Here is a 14,567-nt window from a genome sequence, read left to right on the forward strand (position 1 = left end):
TGGAGGGTTTCAGAGAAACTCTGAAAGCGCGCTGCAGGAATCTCTTGTGAATGATAGCCAGCCATATAAATGCAAGGCAGTAAGCTCATTGGCTGCATATGCAGCATGAACCAATCAGCTGTACCAAGTCGTTTAACTCTCTGAATATCATCGGTTACGTTAACAACCCATCGCCTGCGACATCTAGAGTTTCATGACTGAACTATATATTTAGTTTCACAGTGCAAAATCCAATTGAGAGGTGATTTGTTCAGGGCAATATGCTGATGGAAATGTGTGATACACGCCAATTCAAAGTCTCTAATAAGTTTAGGGTTGGTAAGATTTGAAATATCAAGGCTGTAAAAAACAGTAATATTGTAAAATAATATCATAATTTAAAATGTTTTCTATTAAATGTAATTTATTCCTGTGATGTCAAAGCTAAATTTTCAGCAGCCATTACTCCAGTCTTCAGCGTCACATGATCTTTCAGAAATCATTACTGCTATGTGTCTGATTTGGTTCTCAAGAAATATTTATTATCACCCCCCCAAGATTCTTTTATGAATATAAACTTAAAAAAATAAAATAAAACAACATTTATTTGGAATAGAAATAATTTGTATATATATATATATATATATATATATAAAATACCAATTTTTCAAATTTTAGGGAATACATTTTTTTTAATGCCAATATACTACATTTTATTTTATTCTACCTCTCTTTATTCTAAATGTAATGCCAAAACAGCTCACCTGTCAACTGGGTTTATAAAAAATTATAGTAAAATGATCTAGTAAATATCTAAATTATTAAAAATGAGCTGATATACACACTTTAGTTGAATGTTGTGACATTGCTTGGCAACCATAAGCAACCTACAGTCACTCCTTGTTTACACTGGGTGGGTGGTGGGTGGTTAGGTGGGTGGATGGTTAGTTAGGTAGGTTCATGGATGAATGGATCAATATGGACGGATGGGAGGAATGGCTTGCTCTCTCTTTTATTAACCATTATTCGTTTATAAGCTCAATATAATTACAGTGAGTTTATACATGACATTGACCCTGAGTCACACAAATTCCCACTGCTTCAGGCAGTTTCTGCACAACCTTATTCTCAGGCAGTTTTGTGCTTCAAACAAGAAAACAGATACTTCTGCAATCTGACAGACTGTGTTTCTGTCAGCGCACATGAATGTTTTTCATCATTGTTCACGCTTCATCTCTGATACCTCAGATGCATGAGTGGGTCCTCTTCATCACTTCAAACACTCTATTGGCTCTACTTTTTCCAAGAACTTTACTGGTAAAAGAAATCTAATAATATGATGCTGTTGTTTCTCAGATCTACTTTTAAATGCTATAAATCACAGCATGTCCATTCGTCTGTAAACAACCGCCGTTCTGAATTATTCATTGACACTGAGCATAGATAAAACTATTTGTTAGGATTGTGAATTAATATCATCAGAGACATAAACATCATGTATTGATGTCAGGAGTTTATTACTGCGTTTTCAAGGCTGCACTAATATTCCTCAGGCATTTTGCTTAATGTTTTGTTCTTAACACCAAACCCAATGTATTAAATTCATGCAATGTAATTCAGATGAAATCCATTCAAATGATGTTTTCTTGCCTATTTCAGCCTTATGCATTCTTATGTGATTACGTGATTGAAATGTGGTAATGGTAATGTGGTAAAGTTTTTTGCATTTATTTAGTTCTCCATTAAGTTCTAGATTGACTTGATTTTTATACTACTTGTGCGAGCCTTAATTTTTTAAGTTTGAAAGCACTTTAATAACTTAGCAATATTGATTAGACAAAATACAAAATTATCAATAAAAATACTAAATATCATCAAAAGACTGAAAAAAATATTGAGATATATTACAAGTTTGGGGTCAGTAATATTTTAACTTAATACTTAAGAACTTAATACTTTTATTCTGCAAAGACAGATTAAATTGATCAAAAGTGACTGGAAATACATTTATAATAATTAAAGTATTTCTATTCAAATAATTGCTGTGCTTTCAAACTTTCTATTTGTAATAAAATAAAAAATACTAACATTGATAATAATAAGAAACATTTCTTGAGCAACAAATCAGCATATTATAACTCAACGTTGCCACCACAGGAATAAATTACACAAAATAGAAAAGTTATTTTAAATTACAATAATATTTTAGAATTTTACTGTATTTTCTGTATTTTTAATAAAATTAATTTCAGCCTAGGTTAGAGACTTCTTTCAAAAATGTTTAAAAAGTTTGGGGTCGATAAGGTTTTTTTTTTTTTTACAGTAGTGTATGTCTTTTAGCTACAGTTGTGGTCAATTTTTGAACGGGGTAATTTTTATAAATTCAACTATTATTTTCTCTTGTGGACTATATGTAAACGTCTTTTATGTGAAATATCTTATTCAGGTCAGTACTAAATAAAAAATAACATGCATTTTATATGATCCTTCAGATACTGCAGAGTGTATGTAACATTTTGACCACAACTGTATATCGCTTAGTTCAAATGAGGCATTAGAATTAGATTCAGCAGTGACACATGAGATATTCTAGATCATTCTCATCTCATATTCTGAGCACTTCTGATTGTCTGCTCATTGCTTAAAGGCTTCCTTTTCACAGTTTTGCACATTTAACAGACAGCTACTCTGCACGACTCTACAGTGCAATCTTACAGTATGTTTCTTGATGTCTTGTGTCTGAGTATCCCTGTAGTGTTGTAGGACGCTCACTGGAGCTTGTGTAAAGCTTCATTACCACTGCACACACAGCTGGGCCGGCGGGCATAAACAAAGCCTGCCTGACAGAACTGAACTTTAGGTTGAGTTTAGCGCTCTGGACTTCAAGCATGAACCAGTCGCTACGTTCCTACACACTGTCTGAACACACCTCTGGGTCTAATCCACTACTGTATAGTGTCTCTACTCTCAGTAAAAGTGGAAAAAGACCAAAAACAAGATTATTTTCTAGCATGCTTTTATGAAGTAGTATCTAAAGAAACTAATCAACACTAGAATGCATTTAGTTGTGTGTCTTTTACCTGTGGATGCTGGCAGACTTGGTGTCTCCCCCAGCACCAAGCGAACTCTCTTAGCGTGCGTTTTGCCCTGGTAGTGCGACTGAGCCACGATGGCAGAAGTGAAGAACATGTTGCAGAGCGTACAGCATTTGTTTCTGTCCACCTCATTCTCTGCACTGTCCTAAAAAAAAAAGATAGAAGTACAGGACAAATAGCACATGAATCACATTGTCACATGTAGCACATCTCAATGTCAAATTGAAAGGTTTTGGTTATTGATGGTTTAAGGTATGAATAATTTGTATTATTATTATTGGTTGTTTGTTAATAAGTATTATTACATTTTTATTTCCCGTGTTCATTGTGAACATGATTTTTTTTTTTTTTTTTTTTGGAAAAAAGGGGGGAAAGTGAAATGATTCCTTAGACCATACCAGAGTAAATACACAAACTGATATTATATAACTAAATATATATATTAGAAATATATACATATATAATTGACAATAAGATGCAAAAATATTTTAGATTTAATATATTACCCAGCCATAGTCTCTAGTATCCCATTAGTAAGTAAAGGAAAAAAATTATAATTAATGAATTAATCTTAAGATCAGACCTTAAATGCATATACAAATGTCCAGTTGTGCATATGTGACAGACATATTGCTCCAGTTATTTCTCATATACTAGATTGATTATTTTTCACAAATGAGGAATACAATGATTGTGATTCGGAGGCAGTAATGTGAGATGTGCTAAAATTTAAAATATGTTCCAAAATTGTGGTAGTCATCACATTAATTTCAGATGGATGGCAAGAAAACAAACAAATAAAATATTCAGCCAGTGTTCTCTGGTCATCAGAAACTGATTAGATGTGCTTCAGATTCCAGAATCTAACAGCCAGAAGATATTTTGAATATTCATATGTCAGTAAAAACGCAGAGACTATCGTATGATTTTGGCCACATTGTGTGTGCTGCGAGCTGCTGCCAGTGGCTTGAACTGTCCTTCTCGTCTCTGGAGACTGGACTGTGGATTACAGGGCCACTATCAATTCTAGCACAGACGGGGCCCTTGGCATTCTCCCAACCCCCCGCTCTGAGTCAGGTCCTGATCCAGTGCAGCAGGAAAGAGGTCAGCTTTAAGTAAACCAGGTGAAAAGAGAAGCCAAGAACTGTCCTGATCAAAGCAACAGTCCAGCTTATCATCTCTTATAAACCCAACAAAATCACTTACTGAAATGAACACACCAAACACTCCTTTAGAGCAGCCTTAGATCAGTGGAGCCCAGAGGTATGTGGAGCCCAAGGGATGTTTCAACAGGTTGCGTGGGGAACCAGGAAAGATTTTGCATTGTTAGACCTACATAACAGCAAAATCTTTAAAATAAAAATATTAGATCTGTTTAATGGTACAAATAAATATTGCAGATAAATGCATATTATGAATAGTAATAATAAATGTTGTTGTTATTACCATATCTGTGTGTAATACATTTTTCTAAGATATTTTATTGATGTTTCTATATAGTCCAGCAAGATAAAATCAGTAGCTGCTGAGTGCAATTAGAATCACAATCTCAGTGAAGAGAGCAGAAGAACTTTAAGAAACGACGGACTGATTCCTGTTGTAAAACTGTGTGTGAGATCTTTCCAGACTGATATCAGAGGAGATGAGGAGTGGAAAACCTGAGAGCATAAAGTCTAAAACAGACAATCTGTGATGTTTAAGATGATTATGAGTGTTTCAGAAAAAGATACTGTATTGTGTCAGACTACTTTGATGCTTCATGACTTGAATATACCAAAAATGAAAAATGTAATCATATACACTACCGTTCAAAAGATTACGGTCAGATTACATTTTTTTTTTAAAGAGATGAATAGTTTTATTTAGTGAGGACATATTAAATTGATAGAAAATGACAGTAAAGACATTTATCATGTTATAAAAGATTTCTATTTCAAATAAATGCTGTTTGTTTCAACATTATATCATTATATTCTATTCATGATTTTCACAAAAATACTAAGCAGCACAACTGTGTTCAATGTTGATAATAATAAGAAATGTTCCTTGGGCACCAAATCAGCATATTAGAATGATTTCTGAAGTATCATGTGACACTGAAGACTGATGCTGAAAATTCAGCTGTTCCATTAGGAAAAAAATGACATTTTAAAATATATTTTTAAAAAATATTTCACAATATTATTTTTTACTGTGTTTATGATCGAATAAATGCAACCTTGGAGAACATTGGAGAAAAAAAAAACCCGAAAACAAACTTTTGAACAGTAGTGTACTCACCCTTATTGTTTTAATGATAATAATACTTTTAAATGCAAGTGAATGGGAAGGGATCATGTCGAGCTCCAAAAAGGAGAAAAGGCACCATAAAGTTGTCTTGTGAGCTATATTTCAAGTCATCTGAAGCTATCCAATAGTTCTGTGTGAGAAATACATCAAAATGTTAAAGCGGGGGTGAATTCAGGTAAATTGGGACACGTTTTGCCATTAAGATGACTGGGAAGAAATGTCCCAATTAACCTCAACTCACCTACTATGCATTTGTGTGTGTAAAGCTTTTTAATGATGAAGAAAATCACTGAATGCACCTTCAGCACTGAAAAAAAAACCCATCCAGTTTGGAACAACATAAGGGTGAGTAAATTTTTTTGAGTGAACTATTGTTGTTGATACTGCAAATAGCATCTGCTCGATCTGAATCAGACATTTAAAAATAAATCTGCCATATTTTCATTCCAGAGTAGAGAAAAGGTTTGGCTCAAGCATGTTGTCTCAGACATTTTCCCCAGTCTTAGGCCAGGTTTGTATCTGCATTCTGCTCAACTATCACTGCTGACATTTCTGCACTTAAAAAAAAAAAGGTGCAAAGCAACACTCAGGAGGGACCCTTCGTCAGCAAAATGTCTGTAAAACAGCAGTCATGGAATATCTGAGATGCATTTCCACTGGAAGGTGTGATGGTCTGTTTCTCTTTCTGTATCCCTCTTTCTCTCTCTCACTTCTCACAGCATCTCGGCTCTGTCTCTTTGTAGATATTCTGTCAAATGAATATTCAGACAGCTCTCTCTGTCACGCTCCCTTGGGGCAGCCGTCTCGTTGACTTTCGGTGCCCGTGATAAAATCTTCATTGGTATTGACAGCTCTGTTCCTCCTCACCTTATTCAGTGAGTCTGAAAAGCTGGACAGCATCCATGACAGCATGACACCTGACCACCACAGCAGCTCTGCCACAACTCTATAACCTCTCAATTGTTACTCCTAAAAAGCCAAGAGAGAAATGTGGGGCAAATGGAGACATTTCCTAAGTTGCAGAATTACAAAGAAGTACAAAAAAAAATCATCAATATTTTTGCCAAGTTTTATAGTAATAATATGAAATATACTACCATTCCTAAGCTTTTGAATGAAGTCTCTTATGCTCACCAAGGCTGTATTTATTTAAGCAAACTACAGTAAAAACAGTAAAATTGTGAATTATTATTACAATTGCATTTATTACAATTGCTATTTTCTATTTTAATATATTTTAAAATAATTTATATCTGTGATGGCAAAGCTGAATTTTCAGCATCATTACTCCAGTCTTCAGTGTCTCATGATCCTTCAGAAATCATTCTAATACGCTGATTTGCAGCTCAAGAAATATTTTTTATCGTCAGTGTTGAAAACAGTTGTGCTGCTTAATATTTTTGTGGAAAATGTAATGCATATTTTGATTCTTTAATGAATAGAAAGTTCAAAAGACTTTCTTAAGAAAAAAAAACATTTTTTTGTACTTATCCTACACAAGTTTGTTTCTTGGGAAAATGTTCATATATATACATAAATGTTTAGACATTATTATTATTTTATTTTTTTTTATATTTAATGTATATGTTTCATTATTTTTAGTACTTAAATACAAACATTTCTCATCAAATTGATCCAATATTAAATCTTCTGAGCAATGGTATCCATTAATTGTAAAGCTCTATACTGACTGCATGACAACAAATGTCTCATTAGTTTATATTTTTAGGGAATTTTAGGAGAAACATCTGAGATTGTAGACATTTAAAAAGAAACAACTGAGAGCTCTGGTCCTCTGAACAACCACTGAGCAATACAATGCTCCTCTGGGTCCTGTCCTACAATATCATTATATAAACCCAAACCCCTCATCTCCGTAAAACAATACTTTTAATGTTTTAGTGTGATTGAAGTTGATGTATCAGACCTTGCAAATGACAAACACGGGCTCAGCTGTGCTCTGCTTTCAGATTCATCCCATTAAAATCAGCATTTCAAGGTGAGGCCAGCCATATATATGAGCTGCTTGCAACTGTAAAAAAAATAAATAATAATAAAAAATTTAAAAAAACTTTATATCTCCGCAAAAATATGGACTTCTCTATGCTATGCTTTGGGAACTGGATGCCATGTTTTGAGTAATTATATATATATATATATATATATATATATATATATATACAGTGGGCACGGAGAGAATACACACTGTATATATATATATATATGTGTGTGTGTTTACATATAAAACTCAAATCATTTTCAGTGAATTTGCATGTAATATATATAGCAAATTTATCAGGAAAATAAATAATAATATATATGCTCTATATATGCTCATTATATACACTGTCATTCAAAAGTTTATTAAATAATTGCAGCCTTGATAAGCATAAGAGACATTAAAAATCGTACTGATCCCAAACTTTTGAGCGGCAATGTAGCTATATGCATTTCCTCACAGTTCTCATGAATTGTACCATTGCCGAATGTGCTGTCATGTTATGCCAGAAGTGGTGCATACTGGCACATTTGAGTGAAATGTGAACCTGTTCTCACTGCAGTCTTTGTCACACAGGAGCAGGCTCTCTTTTACACGTCTGGGCCAGAGCGATCGTCTTAGACCTGTAGCTCTGTGTGTGTGTGTTAGGGGACGAGAGTGTTCGCCGTCACCTCCCTGCTGAAAGGAAACACAAATAAGTTCAAACTTCATGGCCTAGTTCTGTTTCGATGTGCCTGTGACCTGATTCCAGTGAGCCGGCCAGTGAACATTTGTGTTCTGACTGCTGTTTGCAGGAGAGGTGAGTGTGTAGTGCTCTGAGCTCACAGACGTGTTTTCCCATCCCAGCACTGCTCCGCTCATGTAAAACTGTACATTTGCAGCTCACTGTCACAGCTCAGGCTGCGCTCATCACTGTATGTGAGTGTATGCATATGATGTGTGTTTTGTGCAATGCATGCAACTCATTTCAGTTTGTTTATATATACTGTATAATGTATATATACTGTATATATATATATATATATGTCGGCTTAATATTTTTGGCTTCAATACATTAGTTGAGTCTTCCAATCAGGACACTGAGGAAAAAAAAGTGTTGCTTTAGCGTTTGAGCTGTTTGGTTGAAATAATAGTTCTTCTAATTTAAACAAAACCATCCTTTTCAGAGAAAATACCAGGCTAAAAAAAATTATCAGGATTTAATTGTTTTAGTTTTATCACCCTCCTCTAACCATATATGCCCTTGAAAATCATAAACAGAATAAAAAACAGAACCCATCAGGGCTGCAGTGGTTCCCAGCGGGGACTGAAACTGTCTGAATTTGAGATTTGTTGGTAAAAGCTTATTTCCTCATGCTTTTTTGTGATTCTTTGCTTTCAAAGCATGTGTGTTTGAGTCCTGGCATCCTCTCAATGGTTTTCAGGTCCACAGGGCCTGTGCATATGGATTACTATGATGATTATGATCCCAGAACCAAGGCAAACATTCTCCTCACACCTCTTGAGGGGACAAGCTGAGTGTAATCCAATAAATAACACTGTGAAACCTGAAGCAGTCAACAAGACCTAAAATAAACTACCAAAACACAGGTGAGAAAGACCAATAGACACAGAATAAAACGGAATTCCTGCTCGATTGAATGTGCAATGTTTTTTTTTAATAGCATTCACAGAAGGTGAAGTCAATTTTACATCTCGCTTTTTCATTCAAACTTGCCATTTTCTTCCTCGCCAGTGACTTGTCACCTACACATTTGTCTGCGTGCATTTACATATGACCTATTTTAGGTTTGATAATGAAAGCAAAGTGAGTGTGTGAGCATGTTTGAGTGAAGGTGCTGGTGTGTGAAGTTGTGAATATGTGTAAGCATGTGTGTGTGTGTGTGACGCTCTGGCAGTGTCTGGTCCTGTTCTGTTGTTAACAAAGAGCATTTAATTAGGAGTCTGTTTATCTCTCTCCTCCACTCTCTCATTCCTCTGTTGTAATGTTGGGAAGGGTGTGAAAACAAGCTAAAAATACAGCCCGAAGGAGGAAAGTCACAGAGTCCCATTAATTGTGCCGGTTAAAAGCGGCATACAGAATATAGATTTAGAAAAATGGAGGAAAATAGAGGAGGAAAACAAACAAACAAAAACATTCTTTAACATCCTTTAACTTTCATTCTACCTGATGGAGAGCCACTAAAGCAAAGAAAGATTTTTTTTTATATCTCCAAGCACCTTTCCGACCTACTTTCCTCTTTTGTTCTCCTGCGAGTCTTAGTACTTCTGCTTGACATTTTTGAAAAGGAAACTCAAACACGCTTTCCACAGCCTCAGTGTAACTCACTTCCTTTCTTATGAAGTCAAGGAGTCAAGAAAACAAGGCGAGTTTTAAGAGGTAACTGGAATGTCTCCATTATAAAAGCCTGTTTTCACCTCAGTGTAAAAAATTAAAAAAGGTAATCATGAGATAAAGTTTAAAATGAGAAATAATGTCACATTGCAAGGTATAAAGCTACTTTTAGAGATGTAAATTTGCAGTTGCAAGATTTAAAGTCACAGTTGACGTTATTTTAGGTCACAATTATGAGAAACAGAATCACAACTTGGATTCAAGTTTTTAATTCTGAGGTGGAAATGGGCTTTCATACTCTTTGGCTTTGTTTGGACAGGCAACAAAAATCTCATTATTTGTTTAGTGTTATTATCGTTAACCAACAAAAAATTTTAACCATTAAATAAAACAACTGAAATAAAATATTTATAAAACATAAAACTTTTTTTCAGTATAACATAACCTTTTTTTTTCTAAACTCTGTCCTGGAGGGCCGGTGTCCTGCAGAGTTTAGCTCTGCAGCACACCGGCCCTCCAGAACCAAGTTTGGAGACCCCGGAACTAAAATAACAAAAACTAAATAAACTAAAACTTAAACTATAAGCATATTTAAAATAATAATAATAATAAAAAATAAATAAATCTAAGAAATAAAAAGCACACAGTAACTTACTAAAACTTTAAAATTAAAATAAAAAAGATAAAATCTAATTCAAAATACTGACAAACTATAACAGTGTATTAATGATACTGAATAGCACATTTAATTGATGTTGATTTATTTATTATTATTTGGACTCTTTGGCTCAAATCTGTTTAGTTGTTTGTAGCCCACATAAATAGTGTTTTTTTTTTTTTTATCTATTTCAGTCTTATGAGATTTCAAGTTTGGTGTTTTTAGGTCATTCATTTTGTGACATGACTGTAACACCATGCACAAAGTTAAGACATATCTGCAGCTGTCGATTAATTCATTTACGATTGTGTGGCATTCACTACGTACTGAATTGTAAATGTTTTTTATCTTCCCTCTTTCAGCAATGACAGCTATAGTCTTATATGTTTTTTGGCATTTGTTTGGCACCTAATTTATTACTGTGGCAACCGAGAAGATACTGTCTACACTAGGGGTCTCCAGACTCTATCCTGGAGGGCCGGTGTCCTGCAGAGTTTAGCTCTAACCCTAATCAAACACACCTGAACCAGCTTACTAGAAACAAGGCATACTAGAGACTTCCAGGCAGGGGTGTTAAGGCAAGTTGGAGCTAAACTCTGCAGGACACCGACCCTCCAGGACAGAGTTCTGAGACCCCCGGTGTACATTGTAAAATTGATCCGATTTCATTTACAAAATAACAGTCTGAATGAGTCCTAAAATTTGGAATTGGGTGCAGTGAGAACATAATGAGAAATTTAAGCCAGAGAAAAATTGAACTGCTCATTGCTCTTTCTTTGTTCATGAAACTTCATCAGTGATGTTTCATGTAACTATCCACTTTGTCTCAGATGTTTTCCTCTAAAGTCCCTAAATGATTTAAAAACGGAAACATGTTTGATTTCATATTGACTGACTGACTGATTCTCTGACTTTTGACTGTAGACTTTGCTATCTTAGCAAATCTGGGCACAGCTTGAGACATTGAGATCACTTTTGAAACTGTAGAGGAGACATATATGAGATTACTGGAGTCTTTTTCTCAGGAAAAAGCAGGAGTTTCAATTTTATATCCATTTAATAATTTCTATCTTGAAGAAATAATTAAGTCTCTGTTTCTCTGTACATGCTTGTCTTAGACAATAAGAGCGATGTGAAAGGAGATCTTGTGTGATTTTCTGTCCTGTGGGTGACAGCATTGACAGGGCACACGGTATCGTCTCTAGGTTACGTATGTAACCATGGTTCCCCGAGGGAATGACTGATTCCAGACTGATAGCTGAGCAAATGTGAGAAAGATCTGCTTCAATCCATCTATTCTTGACAGAGAAGTCTGAATTGACTTGTGTGGAGTGGAGAAAAGTGTTGTGAAGTGACAGACTCAAAGTTTCAGTCAGTGAAAGGTTGTCCAGCACTGGTTTCTTTAGTCTAGAGGCTTGTACTTCCTTCGTTTTGTGTTTGGATTTGATTTGTGGCCCGTCGGCCTCATTCCGCTCAGAAGGAGGTTTGAAAGTGATGGCACAGTCATCGCCGAGGACTGCCTGGTACCAAGAAGAATTATTCATAAACAGTCCCACTAATGAGCTCTGTATAAGAGCACAGACTACGATTCAATCAGAATGGTAGCTGGATGGTTTTACTGAATGCGAGTGATAAACTAGCATCTCCTCCCCTCAGACACCCTTCTGAAAGCATTAACAAACGCTCAGGCACTTCATAACCAGTCAGAACAACCTGTATGTGTCTGTATGTCAAATCATCAATCCGCACTGGGATCATTAAGATGTTTTATAGTATATTCAGAACTGCCAGAAAAGAATAAAAAGCCCTGAAACTCTTCATCGCCTCTCCAAGTTGTCTATCTGAATCCTAAACAGCTTGTGTTAATCATGGCTTAATTCAGAGTCCATGAAGACATTAGATGACTGCTGTGCCCGTCATTTGCCTTTTGGGGAAATGGAACATTAACATTCTGTCTCTGAGGAGTTAAAAAAAAAAACAAGAGAAAAATCAAAGCTCAGTGCCTGTAATCTCCACTGCCCTCATTTAGCATTTCACCGAAGACAAAATTGTCTCTTTAGGTTAATATTTATATAATAATATAGTTATTTAATCATTTTATTTTTAATTGTTAAGTGTAAGTGTTCTTTTCCACTTAGATGTTCTCATTTAGAGTATGCTAAAACAAATTTGTGATATAGTAAGAATACAAAATGAATGTGGATGTAATAGCTCAGATCATTTGATTTTAATCTCTGGTGTTTGATTGCAGACTTCAGTATCTGAGCACACATTGAAACAATTTTGAGATGGGGGTGAGGATTTTTCTCAAAGAAATAACTGAGAGCCAGGCAACTTAAGTCTTAACTTACTTTCCATTTAATCTCATTGCTATCTAGGGAAAACGACTGAAAATAGACCTTATTAGTGATTTTCCTATCTTAAGGACTATCACTTATCATTTACTGTAAGTACAGCAGTCCCAAAAGCTGTTTAGGAACTTAAATTACACATGCATGTAGTTCAAATGTATGACTTGTCATTGCATTAGACAAAATATTAAACCACATGGCATTTAGTTTAAAAAAAATTGCACAAGGACACTTTTCATGTAAAACATTGCACAAAAATACATGTTGTTTAGGCTTTATATTATAAAACAATAAATAATTTGCAGATGCCACTTGGCTTGGTATTTCAATGAAATTACATTGTGTCTCCAGATGTCTAGATATACTGCATTATTATTAATAAGCATAAGAGAGAGGAAGACCATAATCTAAAATGAAGTTTTATTATACAAGCTTTAGAAAATACCGGATTGTCTGGTCTCAGTCTTTTGGATGGTGGACCTCCATCTTCTGGGTGGAGCATGTAGAACAGACGCACTTTGTTGGCATGTTTCTTGCTCTGTTGTGTGTGAGAAAGAGACAGAAAGACAGTAGAATTAGCACATAATGGAAATCTAAAGTGTTCTAATTTGATTTTACATGAATGTAACAGTTTTATGACACCCAGTAAATATCCAATTCTGCAAGACTTAAAAGAATGCACACATTACCAACAATCCAGTCTGCAATGGAAAGGGTTATTGGCCTATACTGGACAATAAATAGATTATGAATAAAAAACATGACATACTGAAACATGATATACATCATTTTGATGCATGCTTTTGGCTCCTTTTGAAATTACTGAAAATTTTCAAAACAAACTTTGTTTGTAGGGTTTTTTTTTTTGTGTAGAGAGTTTGAGGTTGCTTGTTCACTCTAAAAAACGCTGGGTTGTTTTTTCAACCCAAATGCTGGGTTGAGACCGCTGGGTAAGGACGTTGGGTCGTTTTAACCCAATTTGGGTTGAAAATTGGTCTTGATCTATAACCCAGTGGAACGCGGACGTGAAAGAGAGCACTCATGTCACGTTAACATCGGAAGACACCAGTGCGAGAAGCCACCATTTTCTCAGCGTATTCAGATGGAAGCGAGTGCGAGTGAAAGACGGTTTATGGTAAGTAAAGATTAAAAATGTAAAGTCATCATTCATTTTTTGAGTCCGGTAGTATTTTGAGATTTCATGGAAGGCGGAAATATTCCGAAAAGAGCTTACATTGAAAAATACGCGGACTTCGCCTCAGAAATATTCTTAATCTTTTACTTAACCTCTCTTACTGAACGGAAGAGGTGCTTTAAATATAATGTCAGTGAGTGTCTTATGTCATATTTACATAAGATTTTACAATATTTACATTTTTTGAGGTGTTAAGAGAGGGTTATTAACATATTTACATGATAATTCATTATCTTCTTTTTCGTGGTTAAATTGAATGTAGTTTCCTAAAGGAAACCGCGTTATGTAATAAAGACTAGCCTAATTATTTTGAGGCTGATGAAGTGATAATTGTTAAAAGTAACGTTTTGCATGTTATATTTCAGACTTGTTGAGCTTTGTGTCTTCCCCTGCTTGTGGAGATTTTCTCAGCTTCTTCAGAAGAGAGGGAAAGACGGTTTAAGGCAAGTAAACTTCAAACTTCAGACATGTTATCAATTTTTTTTTACTAAGAGTAAAATAATTTGTCTTTGTTTGTTTTTGTAGATGTTGAAAGCCAGAGGCATAGGAGAGCATCATTCTTTTGAGATTGATGTGAGTTATTTTTGATTACATTTAACCATTGATGTCTGTGTTTTTCATTGCAGAACTCAAACCAACTTTGGAGTTGTCTGATTTGTCTGATTT

At 34.9% G+C, this 14,567-nt stretch overlaps 1 protein-coding gene across 2 annotated transcripts in view; it reads right to left on the reverse strand.

Moving 5' to 3' along the window:
• The window catches only part of LOC107702738 (zinc finger matrin-type protein 4-like), a 105,996-nt gene that overhangs the window by 43,863 nt on the left and 47,566 nt on the right, over positions 1-14,567 (reverse strand). For both annotated transcript variants that reach the window (XM_016505144.1, XM_016505143.1), the window contains exons 3-4: positions 13,152-13,244; positions 3,060-3,219 (exon numbers count right to left, since the gene is read on the reverse strand). In XM_016505144.1, coding sequence (XP_016360630.1) covers positions 3,060-3,219; positions 13,152-13,244 — 253 coding nt within the window. The remainder of the gene's footprint in view (positions 1-3,059; positions 3,220-13,151; positions 13,245-14,567) is intronic.

Source organism: Sinocyclocheilus anshuiensis, unplaced genomic scaffold (assembly GCF_001515605.1).
Source record: "Sinocyclocheilus anshuiensis isolate Anshui unplaced genomic scaffold, SAMN03320099.WGS_v1.1 scaffold843, whole genome shotgun sequence".
Classification (NCBI taxonomy): Eukaryota; Metazoa; Chordata; class Actinopteri; order Cypriniformes; family Cyprinidae; genus Sinocyclocheilus; species Sinocyclocheilus anshuiensis.